Source organism: Cetorhinus maximus, chromosome 5 (genome assembly GCF_964194155.1).
Source record: "Cetorhinus maximus chromosome 5, sCetMax3.hap1.1, whole genome shotgun sequence".
Lineage (NCBI taxonomy): Eukaryota > Metazoa > Chordata > Chondrichthyes > Lamniformes > Cetorhinidae > Cetorhinus > Cetorhinus maximus.
This window is the reverse complement of record NC_135883.1, coordinates 18,716,978-18,738,234: the sequence shown is the minus strand read 5'-3', so window position 1 is coordinate 18,738,234 and position 21,257 is coordinate 18,716,978. Positions and strand designations below refer to the sequence as shown.

The 21,257-nt window shown below is 43.5% G+C and overlaps 1 protein-coding gene across 4 annotated transcripts in view; it reads left to right on the top strand.

Annotated features, from left to right (window-relative positions):
• The first annotated feature begins 1,843 nt into the window (after positions 1-1,843).
• Positions 1,844-21,257, top strand: part of wdcp (WD repeat and coiled coil containing) — a 31,299-nt gene continuing 11,885 nt past the window's right edge. The window contains exons 1-3 of one of the 4 annotated variants that reach the window (XM_078541560.1): positions 1,844-1,944; positions 6,882-8,790; positions 12,288-12,408. In XM_078541560.1, coding sequence (XP_078397686.1) covers positions 6,901-8,790; positions 12,288-12,408 — 2,011 coding nt within the window. In that variant the 5' untranslated portion in view covers positions 1,844-1,944; positions 6,882-6,900. Of the gene's footprint in view, positions 1,945-3,413; positions 3,490-6,664; positions 6,720-6,881; positions 8,791-12,287; positions 12,409-21,257 lie in introns of those variants that run through there. The other 3 variants (XM_078541561.1, XM_078541562.1, XM_078541563.1) reach the window with 3 other exon arrangements.

The following is a 21,257-nucleotide window of genomic DNA, read 5'->3' as shown; positions in this document are numbered from 1 at the left end:
TATATGAAGGGTGTTGAAAGGGTGCAGCATAATTTTGCTAGGTCCTGTGCCTGGAAGGTTGCTGCTGATTCCTGCAGTCTCATTCCCAATCCCCCATCTATAGGTGGACAAAGCCAAGGGTGTGGGATCACTCTGGCTGCCCAACTCTCTTCTGCAGCCTTGTCCATGCCACAGTGCAATGCTCCCTCAGTAGTGCACTGGAGTGTCAGCCTTGATGTTTCTGCTCAAACCCTTCATTTGCATCCCAGCTTTCCCTAAATTAGATGCTTACCACCCTTTTTTAACATGCTAATGTTATATTCATTACCATGCTCTGGAGTAGCATCATAGTTATTACAAACAGAAAAGTGTCTTGGATTTGGAATTACAGTAACACATCATTAACACTTTAAGCCTACAACAACTTATATTTATATAGTGCCTTTCACATAATGAAATGTCCCAAGGCGCTTCACAGGAGCATTATAAAACAAAGTGTGACAATGAAGCACATAAGGAGAGGCCATCAGATGATCAAAAGCTTGGTCAAAGAGGTAGGTTTTAAGAAGTGTCTTAAATGAGGAAAGCAAGATAGAGCGAGGCAGAGAGATTTTTTTTTTATTCATTCATGGGATGTGGGCTTTGCTGGCTGGGCCAGCATTTATTGCCCATCGCTAGTTGCCCTTGAGAAGGTGGTGGTGAGCTGCCTTCTTGAACCGCTGCAGTCCATGTGGTGTGGGTACACCCACAGTGCTGTTAGGAAGGGAGTTCCAGGATTTTGACCCAGTGACAGTGTAGGAACGGTGATACATTTTCAAGTCAGGATGGTGAGTGACTTGGAATGAAACTTCTAGATGGTGGAGTTCCCATCTATATTTTGCTCTTGTCCTTCTAGATGGTAGTGGTCGTGGGTTTGGAAGGTGCTGTTGAATGAGCCTTGTGAATTCCTGCAGTGCAACTTGTAGATGGTACACACTGCTGCTACTGTGCATCCGTGGTGGAGGGAGTGAATGTTTGTGGATGTGGTGCCAATCAAGTGGACTGCTTTGTCCTCAGTGGTGTTAAGCTTCTTGAGTGTTGTGGAAGCTGCACTCATCCAGGCAAGTGGAGAGTATTCCATCACATTCCTGACTTGTGCCTTGTAGATGGTGAACAGACTTTGGGGAGTCAGGAGGCGGAGTTACTCGTCGCACGATTCCTAGCCTCTGACCTGCTCTTGTAGCCATAGTATTTATATGGCTAGTGCAGTTCAGTTTCTGGTCAATGGTAACCCCCAGGATGTTGATAGCTGGAGGGTATTTGAGAGCTTGGGACCTAGGCAACTGAAGGCACGGAGACCATTGGTGGAGTGATTTCAACCAAAAGTAAGCTAATTTGTCTTAAGGGATTTAAAGAGTATGTGAAGGCGTAAGTTATTTTAATGGCGATACGTGTAACCAAAGTGGAGGGCATGTGCTCTCCGCCTGTATGATTCAGGCTGGGCACTGCAAGGACTAGAGTGCTTTCCTCTTCTTGGACAGTCCCTCAGGATTGAGGACCACAGTGTATTGTGGCCACAAGCAGCAATATTATTTGCTATGAAAAGTGTTTTTTGCTTTCTTTTCTCAGTTATTTTTATTAGTTGTGCCCCTTGCTCTGTCTGTATGTGTGTGGTGGGGGGGGGGCGGGTGTTGGTGCACACAGTGAGTATTTTCCATTGCATTGGACACGGTAACACACACCCACCCACCGACTCAACAGAGAAGGGCGGGCCCGCTGTCCCGCGCATGCGCAGTAAGCGTGCGCCGACCGGAAGCTCCGCGATCGGCGGGGCAGGACTTCCGGTAAGGATTCCGCACATGCGCGTGCCGCTCGGCTTCGCGGAGGGGGAGAGTCCGGCAAACGGAGGCGGCACCGTGAGTGCGGCGTTCACATGGATACCGCGGCCGCTGCTCCGACTGCGATTCATTGAAACAGAACAAACAGGTTAAACTGCCCAGAGATAAAAGACTCTTCCTTCACTCCCCCTCCCCCCTCTGCAGGCACTATCTGCCTTCCCCCCTCCCCCTCCCCTCCCCCCCCTCCCCCCCCCCCCCCCCCTCCCCCCCCCCCCCTCCCCCCCCCCCCCCCCCTCCCCCCTCCCCTCCCCCCTCCCCCCTCCCCTCCCCCCTCCCCCTCCCCCCCTCCCCTCCCCCCCTCCCTCCCCTCCCCCCCTCTCCTCCCCTCCCCCCCTCTCCTCCCCTCCCCCCCTCTCCTCCCCTCCCCCCCTCTCCTCTCCTCCCCCCCTCTCCTCCCCTCCCCCCTCTCCTCTCCTCCCCTCCCCCCCTCTCCTCTCCTCCCCTCCCCCCTCTCCTCCCCTCCCCTCCCCCCCCCTCCCCTCCCCCCCCCCTCCCCCCCCTCCCCCCCCTCCCCCCCCTCTCCTCTCCTCCCCTCCCCCCCCTCCTCCCCTCCCCCCCCTCCTCTCCTCCCCTCCCCCCCTCTCCTCTCCTCCCCTCCCCCCCTCTCCTCTCCTCCCCTCCCCCCCTCTCCTCTCCTCCCCTCCCCCCCTCTCCTCTCCTCCCCTCCCCCCCTCTCCTCTCCTCCCCTCCCCCCCTCTCCTCTCCTCCCCTCCCCCCCTCTCCTCTCCTCCCCCCCCCCCCCTCTCCTCTCCTCCCCCCCCCCCTCTCCTCTCCTCCCCCCCCCCCTCTCCTCTCCTCCCCCCCCCCCCCCTCTCCTCTCCTCCCCCCCCCCCCCTCTCCTCTGCAGGCACTATCTGTCTTCCCCCCTCCCCCTCCCCCTGCCCCCCCTCCCCCTGCAGGCACTGTCTGCCTTCCCCCCTCCCCTCCCCTCCCCCCTCCCCTCCCCCCCTCCCCTCCCCCCTCCCCCCTCCCCCCCCTCCCCCCTCCCCCCCTCCCCTCTCCCCCCCTCCCCTCCCCTCCCCCTCCCCTCCCCTCCCCCTCCCCTCCCCCCCCCTCCCCCCCCTCCCCCCCCCTCCCCTCCCCCCCCCTCCCCTCCCCCCCCCTCCCCTCCCCCCCTCCCCTCCCCCCCTCCCCTCCCCTCCCCCCCTCCCCTCCCCTCCCCCCCCTCCCCTCCCCTCCCCCCCCCTCCCCTCCCCTCCCCTCCTCCCCTCCCCTCCTCCCCTCCCCTCCCCTCCCCTCCTCTGCAGGCACTATCTGCCTTCCCCCCCTCCTCCCCTCCCCTCCTCTGCAGGCACTATCTGCCTTCCCCCCCTCCTCCCCCCTCTGGAGGGCTATACTGCCTCCCCCCCTCCCCTCCCCCCCTCCCTCCCCTCCCCCCCTCCTCCCCTCCCCCCCCTCCCCCCCTCCCCCCCTCCTCCCTCCCCCCCCCCCTCTCCCCCCTCCCCCCCTCCCCCCTCCCTCCCTCCCCTCCCCCCCTCTCCTCTCCTCTGCAGGCACTATCTGTCTTCCCCCCTCCCCCTGCCCCCCCTCCCCCTGCAGGCACTATCTGCCCTCCCCCCTCCCTCTGCAGGCACTATCTGCCCTCATCATGGGCGCATACAAAGGATCCCACAGCACTGACTGTATTTGAATTGTAGGTCACCTTCCCTCTATTTATCCCTCAGACAACATCACTCAAGACATTCTCTGGTTATTTATCTCATTGTTGTTTGTGGGATCTTGCTGTGCGCAAATTCCCTCCGCTACAACAGAGTGCCAGCAGGGGGAAGAGTTATGTTTCTGTTGATGTTCCCTTGAGTTTAAGCGTGTTCTAAAGTATTTGGTTCCCTTAATTATTAGAGTAAACTATGATTTTTTTATTGCATTAGGTTCACTTATGTAGCATTTATAACATTATATTCAGCTCTATATAGCATTTTTACTATAGATAAATATCCCAAGGTGATTCACAAGAGAGTTATCAAACAGAATTTGACACTGAGCCACTTAGAGTTATTACAACAGATGACCAAAAGCTTGGCTAAAGAGCTTAGTTTTAAGGAGTGTCTTAATGGAGGGCAAAGACATAGAAAGGTGGAAGGGAGGGAATTCCTGAGCTTAGGACCCAGGCTACTGAAGGCATGGTCACCAATGGTGGAGCAAGTAAAATCAGGAATGTGTAAAAGGCCAGAGTTGGAGGAGTGTAGAGACCCGAGGGGGTTGTAGGCTGGAGGAGATAAGAGATAAGGAAGGGCAAGGCCATAGAGAGATTTGAAAACAAGGATGAGAATTTTAAAATCAAAGCATTGCTTACCTGGAGCCAATGTAGGTTAGAGAGCACAGGGGTGAAGGACGAATGGGACTTGGTGTGAGTTAGGATGCTACAGCAGAGTTTTGGATGAGCTCAATTTAATGGAGAGCGGAAGATGAAAGGCTGGGCAGGAGACCATTGGAATAGTCAAATGTTGAGGGAACAAAGGCGTAAATGATGGTTTCAGTGACAAATGAGCTGAGGCAGGGACAGAATTGGGTAATGTTATTGAGGTGGAAATAGGCGGCCTTGGTAATCGAGAGGAAATGTAGTTGGAAACTCATCTCAAGGTCAAGTATGACACTCAAATTGTGAATGGTCTGGTCAGCCTTAGACAGATACCAGGAACAGGGATGGAGTCAATGGCCAGGGAATAGAGTTTGCAGCAGGGACCAAAGACAATGGCTTCAGCCTTCTCAATATTTAGTTGGAGGAAATCTTTGCTCATCTAGTACTCCTTCTGGGGGAGGAACCTGCCATCCCTACCTGATGGTGGATAGGTGATCCAGTTCCGGTCCATACGCCCTCATGAAGCCTAAGGATAAGCAGTGAATACTGCCTTGCTGTCCCAAGAATTACTTTTAAAAATTGAATTATTAAAATGCTACTCTTTGAACCATATTTTCAGTGGCTCCACTTATCGATGAGGTTTTTAAAAAAGTTATTCTTTAATTTAAGGTCTTAATTTTTTTGGCCTTTTGAGGTCTTTATTTAAGGGCTCTGATCTGACTCTTGGTGGATATGAAGGATTCTACAGTACTATTTGTCAAAGAATAGAAATTTCTCCTGTTTTGTATTCTAATTCCTCGTACCAGATTAACCGGTTGTTCATCTCCTTGGTGTTTTATGGCAGATGCTCTGTGACAAAGGGCATGTTTGGCTGCAGTGACTGAACTTTAAAAGTAAGGAATGTGAAGCGCATTGGCTATCCCAAGGATGTGATGGTATGGTGTGGTATCTGTGCTCTGCCCTAAGGCAGATCCTTGGCCCATTGTTTGCTGATGCTTCATCCTGAGCTGATTTCTTGGCAGTTTTTGTCACTGGCGGTTTGCCATTGCCTTCCACCCTCAGACGGGTCGAGGAGACGGATCCCATGTCTACCTCAGCCAGAACGGGAATCAAACTCGTGCTGTTGATGTTTTACTGAACACCACACTAACCATCTAGCCAACTGAGTTAACGGGCACCTTTCCATGTAAACACTTTTACCTCCTCTCTCCCCACTGTCCAAGGCTCCAAACATTCCTTCCAGGTGACGCAGCGATTTGCAGTGTACTTCTTTCAATCTTGCCTGCTGTATTTGCTTTTCTACACTGGGGAGACCAAACACAGATTGGGGGATTGCTTTGCAGAACATCTCTGTGCAGTCCTCAAGAATGACCCCGTGCTTCTGGCACCCTGCCATTTTAATTCACCATCTTGCTCTCATGCTGACATCTCTGTCCTCGGCCTCCTGCACTGTAACAGTGAAGCTCGACATAAGCTTGAGGAACAGCATCTCACCTTTCCATTAGGCACTTTACAGCCTCCTGGGCTCAATATTGAGACCTTCCATTTGTCCTTGTCCCACCCACCCCTTGTTCAAAACCTGTTACGTTTCTAACTGTTCCCATTTCTGATAACAGTTCATACTCTGTTTCTCTCTCCACAGATGCTGCCTGACCTGCTGAGTGTTTTTAGCATTTTCTGCTTTTCTTGTACATAACTTGCTAAGCTTCTAAAATATTTTGAGTATACAAAAGAAAAGGTGAGGTTTAGTAACACATCAGGTTTTCTGTTAGTTTACTGATTAGCTGTTTATGCCGCTTTAATGTTCAAGAAACTCACTGAATTTAATGCAGCAGATATAGACTTAATAGCAAATGTCAGTGGAGCAAGTGTAAACCATGTCATTTTCTGGATGCTGATGGCATGTCAAAACGTAAAGTTATTTACAGTTTCATGACAGTGCATGCTCTCTGCACTGCTTGGTTGTTCAAACACATTACTCGCCAGAATGCTGACTGCTGGTTTGATAGCTGTCATGTAGATTTAATAATGACTTAGTTATTGAGATAATTTGGGATCCCACTATATGACTAACTTTGAGATCTGCTCCATATTGTCACATGATTTCTACCACCAGGCCTGTGTCTTGAGCTAGTTGAAAATTACCGCCACTGGCAGCAATTGATAACTGATTAGGCAAATTTTCATCTAACAATTCCAGTGCAAGAGGCTGTACCCACAAGCATTGGAGTTGAAAATTTACCCCAGATAGCCTTTCTGTTTTCTTTTCTCCTAAATCTTGACAAAGCACACAGAATTGTTTAATTCCAGATGTACTTAATGCAATAGAAAAGCAGCTCTTTCCTTATCCGTATGATTCATTTGTGCTATTTCTATTATGAGTTTCAATTACCTGTCATTTCTAACTTGAAAATGGCAGTTATGCCTGGACTACTAACAAGAATAAGCAGCTCAGGTCTCATTATGGATTAAGTGCTGCAGCTTTCCTCTTACGGATAGCTGTATTGAAGAAGTCTTAGATAAGTGACCGACTGTTGTAAGAGGAGGTTGTGCCTATCATCTCGGTGAGAAAAACCTTCGTTTGTACTGCAGGCATTAACAGACGTAATTGCTTTGACTCCATCAGATATATACAACATTAAGATCTACATGAGTAAAATTTATTGGAGAAACATGCTGCTAGTTCAGGTAGGATTCTAAATTTAATTTTTTTATTGCCCCCCCAGGATTCTGCAGCTGATCAGCATGGAGCTTGGGAAAGCAAAATTGCTTCGAACTGGAATTAATGTATTACATCAAGCTGTTCATCCAATTCATGGGATTGCCTGGACAGATGGAAAGCAAGTTGCTCTCACTGCCATTTACCTAGTCAATGGTGAGGTAAAGTTCGGCGACAGCAATGTCATTGGAAGTTTTGAACATGTCAGTGGCCTTCATTGGGGCCCTGTTTGTTATACAGGGGCTCTGGCATTGCTTGCTGTTCAACATAAAAAACATATAACTGTATGGCAATTACAAAACAGTACCTTAGAACACAACAAACTTTTGGTTTCGCAAACTTGTGAACTGGGAGAGATTTTTCCAATATTGCAACAAGGCTGTGTGTGGCATCCAAAACATGATGCCTTAGTAGTACTAACGAAGAGAGATGCCTCTGTGTTGTTTGCAGTGCAGATTGACAATCGTAGAGTTAAAGCGGATATCAAAGGTAGTGGTTTGATTCACTGTGCCTGTTGGACTGCAGATGGGAATCGCTTAGTGATTGCTGTAGGCAGTGCCCTTCATTCATACATTTGGAATAATACCCAAAAGACTCTTCATGCATGCAATTTCTGCCCCATATTTGATGTTGGAGGATACATCTGTGCAATAGAGGCTTGTTTGGATTTGCAAGTGGTTGTGACAACTGAATTACCCCTTGACAGAATCTGTGGTCTCAATGCTGGTATTACTTTTGATGTTGCACCGATGTCAGAAACTGGATCTTTGATGTCACGACCCACAATGTTGGCAGTTGATGAAAACCATTTGATGGATGTGAGAAGAAATTCAATAGATTCCTCAAGGTCTTTGGTAGAAGGCCCAACACACTCATCATCTGGTCCTTTAAACCTGACCCACCTTCTGGCAAATCATCGCAAATCTGATCCCAGTCCCCTTATTCATCTGAAGCGCAGGGATTGCCTTACTGGAAGTGGTCACGACTCATCACACCTGATTCTAGTAACATTTGAGAGAAAGGTGACAACAACTAGGAAAGTAAGCATCCCTGGGATTCTGGTCCCCGATATTGTAAGTTTTGACCCTGATCGATGTACAATCGCTGTCTCGTCCAATACTTGTAACATGATATTAGTGTATTCAGTGACCCCTTCAAGCATGCCCAACATTCAGCAAATACAGTTGCACAAAAATGAGCGGCCAAAGGGCTTGTGTTTTCTGACTGAAAAGCTACTATTGCTTTTGGTTGGGAGGCAAAAATCAAATGATATTGCTTTTCTCCCATCTTCAAATTCAGATCGCTATTTAATCAGACTTATGACTAAAAAACTATTTTTGGACGATGGTTCTGTATTGTCAGAGACTCTAGGGCAGCCTGGCATTAATATCTCTGGAATGAAGAAGTATTTTGAAAATCTGTCCAAAGAAGAGCCATTTACAGGAAAAGAACTGTTATTACCGGGGAATACTGCAATTCAATTTCCAAGCAGTAGAAAGGGATTGATAGAAGAAGTGAAGAACAGCAGCAGTGAACAAAGCTCTGAAGCAAGTACTCCAAAACCAACAGAAGGAGTCTCACCCAGCGAGTCTGCAGTGATCTTGAGGAGCTCAGGTGCAGAACCTGTAAATAGCCCCATAACTAATCATGGACATAGGACACCGAATAGGAATTTGGCTAGTCCAATCTTGTTTAACGGCGATCAAAATACACAGTCATGTTCCGGTATTTCACTGAACATTGGTGACAATGCAAATGACAAAATTGAACAACTGTCTAGAAAAATGGAAAGATTATATGAAAGCTTCACAGAGATGAGGCACTGTCTTTCTCAAATTTCAGATTACATAAAAAATGGAAAGAAGTCTTCAATGGCCTATCCATCTGATCCATCCTTTCTTTATGTCATCTGTCAGGTATGTTTTCCTCTACAATGTTAACTATGCTGTCAAAAAATAGATGTTTAGTTTATATTCTTGGTTAAGAAGTCAGAATTGTGCTTTATTTGATTTTGAATGTAATCACTGCTACATGAAGACTTCAAAATTATTGCCATCCAATACTCTTTAAAAAAAAAAGTTAAACTTAATTCTGGAACAGTTGAGACTGCATAAGACGGATATGTCATGCAATCAGCTTAAAAAACAGTGCTTATTGTTAACAGTTGAAACTGGATATTTTAAAACAATTGTTTTGCTGTTTTAATTATTTGGTTGTATACTAATTTATTACATGCAGCTGGACCTATCAAATTAGCTCCAAAAAATTTTTTATTTGAAAGCTTTTTACAAAATGAAAAGAAACTAAACTTTGCATCAGAACTTGTATCCTTGGTGGTAATGAGGACACAAAAGAGCTGATATTTAAATTGTCAAGGGTTAATTGCTTTTAATTAGAGGTGACCAACTTGTTACCCTTGGACCAAAGATGGTCTATGCACTAGCAATTTGACCCTGGAAGGCTAGTCTCATTTTGGCCTGGAAGGGCAAGTTTTTAAGCACTGTTACCTCATTTAACAAATCATAAACACTGATGCTTTGATTTAGGATTTATCAGTAACTTTAGATACATAAAACTTCATGTGAACACAGATGAAACTTCATATGTATCCCCTCCCTTCGAAATATTTTCTCATTCCCTACATCTCCCTTCCTCTTGCTTCACTACCATTAACTCACCCTACACCCTCTATCTACCCCCTTCTCTACCCCGAGCCCCAGTGAGTGACAGATGGCAAGAGGCTCTCTAGCCCTTCACCTTCCACCCCATTCTCCACCCTGACAAGTGTTTCTTTAAATTGAAATAACGTTAGATGAAGGAAGAAACACTCCCTGACCCTAACCTACCTCTCGCTCACCTCTCTCAATTACATTCGTTCTGTTTGATTCTTTCATAATCTTATTTGTTTTTCTATTTATCTCTCTCTCTCTCTCTCTCACAGATGTAAGCAATAATTAGAACTTAGTTGGTTTCAAAATGGGTGTTAACATGAAATCTCAGTCTCCGACTCCTGTCTGTTTGTCTATCTCTTCTCTCATCTCTTAATACACACTAAAGTTTATGGAATACAAAGCAAAAGCTACAACAGGTGTATCGTCAGATCATTCTCTGTTTCACGTACACAAGCTCTTCTTGAAAAAGTACTTACACATTTTGCTTCAGAAACATTTTTGAAAATTGTCTTGTTTTCAAAATTATTTGAGGAAAGCTACTGAGTAGAAAGCCCTAGAAGCTAGCAAAGAATGTCCCAACAGTGCAGTTGACTTAAACAGTGCTGACATAAGCTGGGAAGTTAGGCACGCAGTGTATTTTCAGTCTATATATAATCAAAATTCAACTCAAATGGACCGATTTTAATGAAGTGAAAGGATTTTGAGTGAGTTAAAACCTTGTCCTGTATGGAATCAGAGCTCAGGCCAAAAATATCAAGCCCAGACTTAAACATTGAAAACTAACGCTGCAGATATATTTAATCTATTTTTTGAAAAAAATTAAACTCATTTAAGTTACTGATGAAACAACAGATAATTTTTTTTCCTGGAATTTGTGAGTACCTGATGGTCCGATCGCACCAGTGCCAGACTTATGTAGGCAAATCCCATTCTAAATGTGGACATAACTTTTCAATGTGGAAAAAGTCGTCACAAAACTATGATAATGGGAAAAAAAATAAAAGCAAAAAACTGCGGATGCTGGAAATCCAAAACAAAAATAAAAATACCTGGAAAAACTCAGCAGGTCCGGCAGCATCTGCGGAGAGGAACACAGTTAACATTTCGAGTCTGTATGACTCTTCAACAGAACTAAGTAAAAAAAAATTGTTGAAGAGTCATACGGACTCAAAACGTTAACTGTGTTCCTCTCTGCAGGTGCTGCCAGACCTGCTGAGTTTTTCCAGGTATTTTTATGATAATGGGAAATTATTTTGTGTAGCGAGATAACACAAGTATATCAATATCTTCTGAATAGATTATGCAGTCTGAATACATTTGTTGTACCACAATTCGTTGAAGACAACCCTATTAATGCATGATGCCTCCACATTAATTAACTTGGTAGTCACAATCACATCAAGCATTGGAAAAACTTGACCTAACTTATTAAATAGGCTTTTTGCAGTAATAGCTGATTTTAAATGTGGTTTGTGGTGCACATTATTTTAATAATCATATGCAGCAGTATTGAAATTTATTTGGATCCTGCTGGTTTTTTGATGGTTTTCAGTTGGGGCATTAAACATTTACAATTATATTAAGCCAATGTTCAATGCACAAACTCACATTAGTGATACCAAGTACCTTTGACACCTGAGAACTGCTAGTTCTACATAGTGTTGTAAACGTATATATTGCTGAGGCTTGGATATTCGCTATGAAGTGTTTCTGTTATCAGTGTTCTAAATGCAACTTAATATTGGACTTTTCAAAATGTGCTTCAGTGGTGCTGTGTATTGACATGTTTCTATGATCAATCCTGCTGTCACTTGGGAGGGAGTGCTCACCAGACATTTTTGCCAGACAATGATGGAAACCACCAAAAACTAGTCGATCTACAGCCGACTAAAGCAAGTCAAGGAAGACAGGGACAGAAGCCTAGACAATCCATTTCTTCCATTCAGATTGATGGTTGGTGTGGGAAAATACAAAATTTTACAAAATAGAAAGAAAAGCTTGCTTTCTTTCAATTAAAATAGCTATGAATGAACGTATCTACAATTAAATTGCTTCCATAACACCTTACTTTCAAAGCGTGGAGCTTTAGTATTAAATTTCTTCTGGGACGTATTCAATTTATTTTACTTTTTGGTGTATTTAAGTGTTCGTTAAAGTGATATGCCAGTGATAGAAAATGGACCATTCTTAAAATTTGGGACTCAGTTTCAGCATCGCACACATTCCAGTTAGATACAGCATAAATTGTGTGAAGGTTGAAAACCCCTTTACCTAATAATCACAGTATATCTGAAAATCAGTCTAAAGACTTGGACCTGCTGTATGATATTTCCATTTACCGCAGTAACTATCTTTCTGGCATAGTGAGTACCCTTGTTCTTTAGCTGAGATTATAAGCAGCTACATTTATAGATGCGCATTAACCAGGAACTGTGTTGAAATGGTTGAAAATCATTTTGCTTAGTCCCACTATAGGCATTGGAGGAAGAAAACCTTTATCATCAGTCTGGGTAGCATTCAATCTCAGGGACCTGTAGCCCAGGAACAGTATTACAACCCATTGTATCAGCTGGTTCCCTGAGGCAAATGTGCACATTTCAGTGAACCTCATGAAACATGTGAATTGTAAGGTTATATTAGAGAGTTTATTAAATTACTATTGGTTAAATTCATTTACATTGTTTGGTTGGAATTGCATTTGCAACACCTAGTATTTATTTGAATCTAAATTCTTTTTGAAGAAAATGCTGCAAGAAAATACAGTTGTGGATGAAAAACGACCCTTTACTCTTTGTGAAGGCAGGCTTCGTCTGAGTACAGTCCAAGAAGTTTTTAATCTCTTTGTTGTTGAAATGTTTCATGGTAAGTAGTTGCAGTTTATAATAAATGTATTATGCCTTTTTTTGTAGTGACACTACCATTTTAGGCATTAGAAGCATTAGGCAAATACTGAGTATGAGATTTTCAGTCCTGAAATGGACGCATACCTGAAATGTCATTGCATGTTGTAAAAGTAATTATGGTAAAAAGCTGCATCTATCACCCAAGTTGCACTGGACTCTATCTTTCTGTTTTCATCTGAGATTGCTATCCTGTTCTTCCTGATACAACATGCAGTCACTTATTTCTCCAATTGGAGAGACTAGTTACCTCTCTTTGTTAATAGTGGAAAAGGAGCACGCTCAGTATTCAGCTCGTGAGTAGCATTCCTTGTTTCTTTAACCTCTTGCAGTAAATTGTTAGTGCAGATGGAAAATTCTTAGCTTGAAGGTGAAGGAAAGTCGCAAGTGTAGTTAAAAATTTGAAGGCTTGTGTCATTCTGTGATGGTCCATATTGCATCAGCTATTTTCAGAAGTTTTTTCTGCTTGTGGATAGCAGAAATCCCTGTGGGCATAACCAAACCAAAGTTTTCTCAGAGTGCTCATTGGCACCACTGTGTTGCATCACCCAATGAGCTGGAGGTGGGGCATCACTTATGACAGGACTCGCAAGCAAAGAGTCTATTAGTCTCCAGGCATGATAGACGAGGAATTACCCAATCATTTCCATTCTGGCCAGCAATAGTGATATCATTATATGCAGTTGAGTGTGACAGAGTGCCTTTTTGTACCACTGCACTTGGGATTTGGATCTTTCATGGTCATGTCGTCATGATCTTCAGGTAGAGAGGTGGGAGAATTGGTAGGCATGCTTAAAAAATAAATATTGTCAACCGTGGAGCAGCCTTGTTTACGCATTTGATGTGCTATGCCATAGAATATTAAGCTTTTGAAGAACAAGGATTCAAGTGGTCTATATCCAACTGAAAAGCTTCCAATTACCTAATCCTAACCTTATTCAAGTATCTTTAGTCATTTTTAAATTCATATTGTTACGACCGGGATGGGAAGAGTGTGCGAATTATCAAGCCCCACTACTCTGCAGGCTGTACCATTCATTTAAATGTTTAATTTTCTCACCAAAATGCCAATTGTGTACCTATACCTCTAGTACCTGGAAGAAAAGAGACTCTGACCAGGCGTTTTCAAAAACTCGGAATGATTAATTTATTTTTAAAACAAAACTTCTTTTAACAAGTTGCAAGCACTGGTTATCACACAATTATAATTGGGAAGTATAACTATCTATCTCTTCCTAAAGAATTCCCCCATTACACACACACACAAACAAAGGACAGGCAGAGTCTCTTTGCAGAGGTGGGCTTTGAAGGATGGGAGTTATAAAATAAATGATAAAGTCCACAGGATCTTGATGCTGTCGACCTGGAGTTTCACTCGTGTGCAGACGGGCCACTGGTCCCGGTGGATGTCTGGAAGTTCCCGCCAACTAGTCTACCTTTGCAGATCCAAATACAGACTGGTTACACTCAGATGAGGGTTCTCTTGCTACAGGTTGATAGCCACACACAATTTTAGGCAAGGTAGAGAGAGGGAGTCTTCCTCCCTTAGCTTGTCCTCCAACAAGGCAGCTTTCAAAACAAGTAGATTCGCAACTGAAGTTTTTTTCCCCCACCCCTTACCCATGTGATTTCTGGCAAGTTCCATCTTCCTTTTTGTTTTTTTTTCCATCAATTAAAATGATTGCAGTTTAAAATGAACAACCAGGCCTTCCTCAAGTACCATAAAGATCAGGTGTTTTCTTGGAAGAGACCTGGTTGTGGACATTTCCAACATGAACTTATGACCTTTTTAAAAATAAGTCCCAGGTTAGCATCCAGATGACCAGATCATGTCAGGCCCTTCTGTTTTGTGAAATAAGATTTCAGTCTTGAGAGAAATGATTCTAACAATATAATCTCAATTTTCAGATAGCCTCTTATCAAACCTGTAGCTAGTCATTTTGCTCAATTTGTAGTGTTCAGCTGTATTATTTCAATAATTATACTTTGAGCTTAAAAAGTACACAGATTGTGATGTGCTTGGAGTTTTCCCCATTTTATACTGAAGAAAAATATAGTTGCCAAAATCTTGTTTCTCATTTAGAAGCTGCCTTGCCCCGGAAACCATGCTACAGGCTGGGTAACGTGCATTATTAAAACTATTAATATTCATTTCTATTCCTTGCGTCCAACAACATAGCTAAAAATTAGTACTATTTGTAATTCAGGTTAGGTATCCTGTAAGTTTAAAGAGTCAAATGCAAGCTTGGTTTTTGTGTTTAAAATTGTAAGATTTACAGCACCAGACAGAACTCACGTCATTACAAATACTTTCAGTGAACCATTAATAGTTTATGCAAAGTGATTTTTACGGAAATCTCACTTCATCTTTTATAATACATCAAACCGTATTTTTATGTTCAAACAATATATGCCTGTTGTAAACAGAAATAGAAGATTTTTGAGATTATCATTGGAGATTACTGGGCTAAGGTGTACAACTGAAATCCGATTACAGTGTGACGATGGTATTCATTCCTGTAAACTGAACAAGTAGGACAGTTGGTTGATCTTGTTTATTTGCCAGTTAGTACTTTTCTAGCATCTGGATTAGCAGTTTTCTAAAAGAATGTGCAGAAGTTCAAAAAGCTCTAGATGAGAAGAATCTGCCAGCCTTTTTCATGTACATCAACAAAGAGCTTGAACAAATCTATTTAGAATAAAGCAATTGTCCAAAAACATTTTAGACAACACTGCCTACTTAATTTTAGCGATTGTCAACTTTCACAGATAATGAATCCAAAAGTATCCCAGTCTCAAATAATCTATCATTTATTTGTGACACACTGCCATTTTTCCCATATCTTGAACCTACTTTTCTTATTAATGCCATGTTCTACTTATCCTCTCATAATCCAGACTGTTCTTCTCTGCTATTTATATATTATTCATTCTGCTGCTGTTACTTATTTCAGTGTAGAGATTCTCTGTTTCTTCCTTTGTTTTTCTTGTGTCCCATAAGCCTTTAATTTTTTTCTTTCATTTCCTTAAACTCCAGTGCCTCAGATCACAACCTATTTAGATGGTAGCTATTTATTACACATATAGACCTCTGATCCCCTCTGTATTCCATGGCCTTGGTTTCTATGGGTAGGCAGGTGGGTGCAATTGAGGCTGAAAATGGGCAAAGGACAAGGCAAGACCAGGATGTGAATGGTATGACCTTGTTAGCATTTTTAGCATACGTCTGTTTGCAATCCAGAAGACAGCCAAGTGGACGTCCTGTTTGGCAGGTGGGTGGGATGGAGGATCCTTGGGGACAGACCCTTGCACTTGGGAGGGCTGGGAAGAATCCCTTGATTAAGAGGAGGAAGAAGCTGCGTTTGTGGTGGTGGCGGTGGGGGTTGCATATGTGCAATCAAGGGAATGGGAGGTCAGAAGTAGGGGTTGGGTGAGGAATGGGTAGAAAGGTGATGGGGGTTGGGGGAGGTCAAAGGATGTCTTGTGGGATCTGAGGGGAACTCACGTGCTGTACCTAGCCCACAAGCAGTGCTGAAAGAGGCACTTGCCTTTGGGAGTTGGCAGCTCCCACCTACATTTTTCTGGCAAGTTGCTTGACCCTTGGGAAACCTGCACAATCACAGTGAATTTCAAACTGGGCCCCTAGTTGCACTGTGGAAATCCTACTGTATTTAAATATTCTAATTTAAGGCTCCTGCCTCCCTCAGAGGTGCACTTAGAAGCCTACATATCTACTGCTGTAAAAAAGGACAGAGGGCATATTTGTGGCAACTTGCTATTGCGTTGGGAAGTGTTTCATTTTTTGACCACCATCTGCTATCATAGAGAGGTTAATATCTAAAGTTGTGTCTCTGATGTTCCTTGCCTTTATGCTCATTTCCTTCTCAGTCTCTCTCTCTGCACCTCTCCCAGTTCATATGCCCACTTGCCTCTCCTGCTCAATTTGCAAATGTTCTCCTAGTTTCATCTCTTATTCTCACTGTTAGAATTAAGAAATACCACTGATGTGGCTCTATTCAAGTTTATTCATCTGAAAATAAAGCTTGAATTCACAGCATTGTAACATTTAGCTTCAGTTCAGAGTAATTTTTTCTGCTGCGTGCTTCTTCTTAATAATTTTGGGTTAATAAGCATTATGAGTTCCCCCGGTCTGGTTGTCCCTACGCCACTCATCCTATGCTGTTCACTGTTCTGCAGATGCTTCATCAACTTAAACCAGCTTATATTTCACCCCTCTCCTAACTTTACTCAGTTCTGCTGAAGGGTCATGAGGACTCGAAACGTCAACTTTTTTCTTCTCCGCCGATGCTGCCAGACCTGCTGAGTTTTTCCAGGTAATTCTGTTCTTGTATCAAATTCCTCCATCCTGCTTGTTGATGCACAATGGCTGAAACATTACTTCCAGCTCTGCACGTACCTCGATGGGGAGTTTCTTTCTTTGTTTCAAAGATACTATTTCTTTGTCATTTGAAAATCTAATCAGTGGTTTCCATCTCCTGTCTTTGGCACCCTTCTTAGTCCTTCTTCTGTCGACATTCCTCAATATTTCCTCCAAACTGGACCCCCTGAATTTCCTCAATTGCTGAAACTGCCTCCAAGAACTTGAGTTTTCTCTTTTGTTCAAAACGTTTCTTTTCTCCTTGTCAAGTTTCGGATTTTTCCACGGAAGAGATTTCCAAATGATTTAGATTTAACTAGTGTATTTTAAATTAAAGTTGGTTTGTACAGGTTTAGAATTCTCCTTAAAGTCATGTGCTACAGCCACTGAGACAAAGAGCAGTTTATATGTTAATGATCAAGGCAGTAACAATGTACTTCCACACTGATTAGGGGCAACAGTATGTTTATCATGTTGGCTTGTCCTTTTTCTGGGTCCCTGTCCCTATTATTTTTGTGATTAACTATTAATTTGAGCCCAACGTGGAGTATCTGGCATAAATCCACTTGTGGAGGTAGGGTAGAGGTGGCCAATTTTATTGACAGACCCACTGAACGGGGAAGAGGTACAGCCCGCCTACTACTTCTGTTCAGGAGTAGCAAAAAGAAGGGAAAAGTTCATGATCAAGGTCAACCAGTCTGGAGAAAGGTTTAGGGAGTCTGCTGAAAGACGAGTGCTGTCCAAGCCTTTTTAAGCCTTGATCTGTTTCGATACTAAACTGAGCAAAAGCATTAGTCAGTATTAGCCAGCTCACTAATCCAGGGCAAGACTTTTTTTTTGTTCAGGAGGGTGGGTTTCAAGTTTAGTCAATTGAATTGACTAGAACTAGTACTCTGCATTCATGTGCTGCCTGTGATATCAGGCAACTTAATAATTCTTATTTAACTTCAACTCACCTATTTTTTTTGTCTGGGACTGAAAAATTTGGGAGTGTACATGATGGAAAAGATACAATATCTATTTCAGAACACAAGGGGTTATTATGTCTCTGGGTTATGCTAACACATGATTAACCCTTGGCATTAAGAGCACACTGCTGACTTTCAGGTAAGGGAACTGTTTATAACAGTGATCTGAATAACAATGACAAATAACTCTTATCTCTCTCTGAAATTCAAGATTTGAAACCACTCATGTAGCTGGGGAGCCTCTCTTAGTACCTGCCTTACACTCCTAGCCAAGGTAAACAAAATTAGTAGCATATGTACTCCATGAATAGTGGTGAAATATCAAAGCTTGAAGTTGACAGAAATCTAGTCTTGGTAGACATATTGTTCGACATGCCCAATCAGTGCAAAGCAGCAATTAATAAAACCAATAGAATATTGAACTACATAGCCAAAATAGAAAATAAGTCAGATGATGTTGTGATTAATATAGTTCTTTTCTACTTCTTTTCTACTGACATACCTCGTGTGTTAGGCTTATTCCTAGTGTCAAATGCCTGAATTATGATGAAAGACTGGGGAAACTTCGCTTTACAGCTTGGAAAGCTAACATCAGGGAGGTAATTATATGGAGGTATACAAGATAGTTATGGTAATGGAGAAAGCAGGCCAAGGTTATATCTTCAAGTTAAATTGCAGGGCGATGCAGAATGAAGCTAATGAAAGATAATTTTAGGGCTAATATCAGGAAAGGCTCAAAGCTGCAAAGTGTGATCAACAAATGGAAAAGATTTGAGTACTGGGGGCAAAACACTTGGAAGAGCTGAAAATGTGTTTGGATGCTACAATGGAAAGGAATTTCCGAACGGGTAAGTTTAGATGGGCCAAAGACCCTTTAGCATTTGTAACTATGTGATCTTATGTGAGGAATTTTCTGTCTCACCTCTATCACAGCCTGTCTGTTTTATTGATTCCGCTGTGACCAGTACTCCTGTAAACTCTCTCACTCCTAAGTTCCAAATATGCAGCCCTCTTTCCTCCTTGCCGTTTGGAATCCATTGTCATCGCACAGTATCACTATTCTCCTTGTGATCCTTGGACATTCACCGTTATTTTCCATAACCAAAAAAGAGGTAACAGCGGCCTGAAATTGAATATATCTTTTATTTCCATATTTCTCCCCATATCTAATATTGTTGATGAAAGCATTGCACCATAACTATGTGAACTCAATATCAACATCAATCACCTGGGTTACTGTACCTGAAGGAATTTATCATCTGAGATATGTAAGTTAATACATTGTTTAGTAGAGAAATTTTAAGAGAATGTATTCATTGCATCAGGTGGTATCACAATACGTTTTGTGTGTATGGGACTATCAATAATGGAGATGTTGCTTTATTCCTGTAGCGATGATCCTAAAATGCCATTCTCTGTTAAGGAAAAAGTAAGGCCTATCAGAAGTACAAGTATGGACAGTTGTGTCATCAGAATAGATGCAACGGAGAAACTGGGAGAATGGAATGGAGCCTTTATAGGAAGCATGGTGTGAGGAAGTGTAGTCAAGGTAGCTATATAGGGGCCTGTGGGCTTATAGTGAATATTTGTTGATAGCATATCCCCATAAATGCAGACAGAGAAATTAAGAAAGGGAAGGATCGGAGCTGGACCACGTGAAGGTGAGAGAAGGGTGGAAATTGGAAACAATGTTGATGATTTTTTTTCAGTTCAAGGCGCAAGCAGGAAATTGCACTAAAACAGTCATTAGTGCTGCAGAAGAAGAGCTGAGGGAAGATCCCATGCAGGACTATAAAGGGAAATAAAAACAAAAAGCTAAAAGCTACTGCGGATGCTGGAAATCCAAAACAAAATAAAAACAGAATTACCTGGAAAAACTCAGCAAGTCTGGCAGCATCGGTGGAGAAGAAATCAGTCAACGTTTCGAGCCCTCATGGCCCTTCAGCAGAACTGAAGCATAGTTTCAACAAGGGCGAAATATAAATTGGTTTAAGGTGGGTGGGGGGGAAGAGACACATTGAGGGTGTGGTGTGAGCAGATAATCAAAAGATGTCAGAGACAAAAGGGTCAAAGAGGTGTTGAAGGTGGTGGTCTTTGTCTGAGAAAAGTGCTAATTAAGAATGCAAGACAGGATATTCAAAGTACAGCTCTAGTGGGGGTGGGGTGGAAAGACTAAAGGTTTTAGTTTTAGATTTAAAAATAATGGAAATAGGTGGGGAAAGAAGAATCTATATAAATTATTGAAAAAAAAGGCGGGTGGGGGGGGGAAAAGAAACGGGGTGGGGATGGGGGGAGGGGGAGTTTAAGATCTAAAGTTGTTGAATTCAATATTCAGCCCAGAAGGCTGTAAAGTGCCTAGTCGGAAGATGAGGTGCTGTTCCTCCAGTTTGCGTTGGGCTTCACTGGAACAATGCAGCAAGCCAAGGACAGACATGTGGGCAAGAGAACAGGGTGGAGTGTTAAAATGGCAAGCGACAGGGAGGTTTGGGTCTTTCTTGCGGACAGACCGCAGGTGTTCCGCAAAACGGTCGCCCAGTTTGCGTTTGGTCTCTCCAATGTAGAGGAGACCGCATTGGGAGCAACGAATGCAGTAGACTAAGTTAGGGGAAATGCAAGTGAAATGCTGCTTCACTTGAAAGGAGTGTTTGGGCCCTTGGACGGTGAGGAGAGAGGAAGTGAAGGGGCAGGTGTTGCATCTTCTGCGTGGGCATGGGGAGGTGCCATAAGTGGGGGTTGAGGAGTAGGGGGTGATGGAGGAGTGGACCAGGGTGTCCCGGAGGGAACGATCCCTACGGAATGCCGTCAAGGGGGGTGAAGGGAAGATGTGTTTGGTGGTGGCATCATGCTGGAGTTGGCGGAAATGGCGGAGGATGATCCTTTGAATGCGGAGGCTGGTGGGGTGATAAGTGAGGACAAGGGGGACCCTATCATGTTTCTGGGAAGGAGGAGAAGGCGTGAGGGAGGATGCGCGGGATATGGGCCGGACACGGTTGAGGGCCCTGTCAACGACCGTGGATGGAAAACCTCGGTTAAGGAAGAAGGAGGACATGTCAGAGGAGCTGTTTTTGAAGGTAGCGTCATCAGAACAGATGCGACGGAGGCGAAGGAACTGAGAGAATGGGATGGAGTCTTTACAGGAAGCGGGGTGTGAGGAGCTGTAGTCGAGGTAGCTGTGGGAGTCGGTAGGCTTGTAATGGATATTGGTGGACAGTCTATCATCAGAAATTGAGACAGAGAGGTCAAGGAAGGGAAGAGAAGTGTCAGAGATGGACCATGTGAAGATGATGGAGGGGTGGAGATTGGAAGCAAAATTAATAAATTTTTCTAAATTTTTTTTTAAAGGGAAATGTTCCACATATCCCACAAAAAGGCAGGCATAGCTATGACCCATGTGGGTACCTAAAGCAACACTTTTTATTTGAAGGAAGCGAGTGGAGTTAAAGAAGAAGTTGTTCGTGTGAGAAT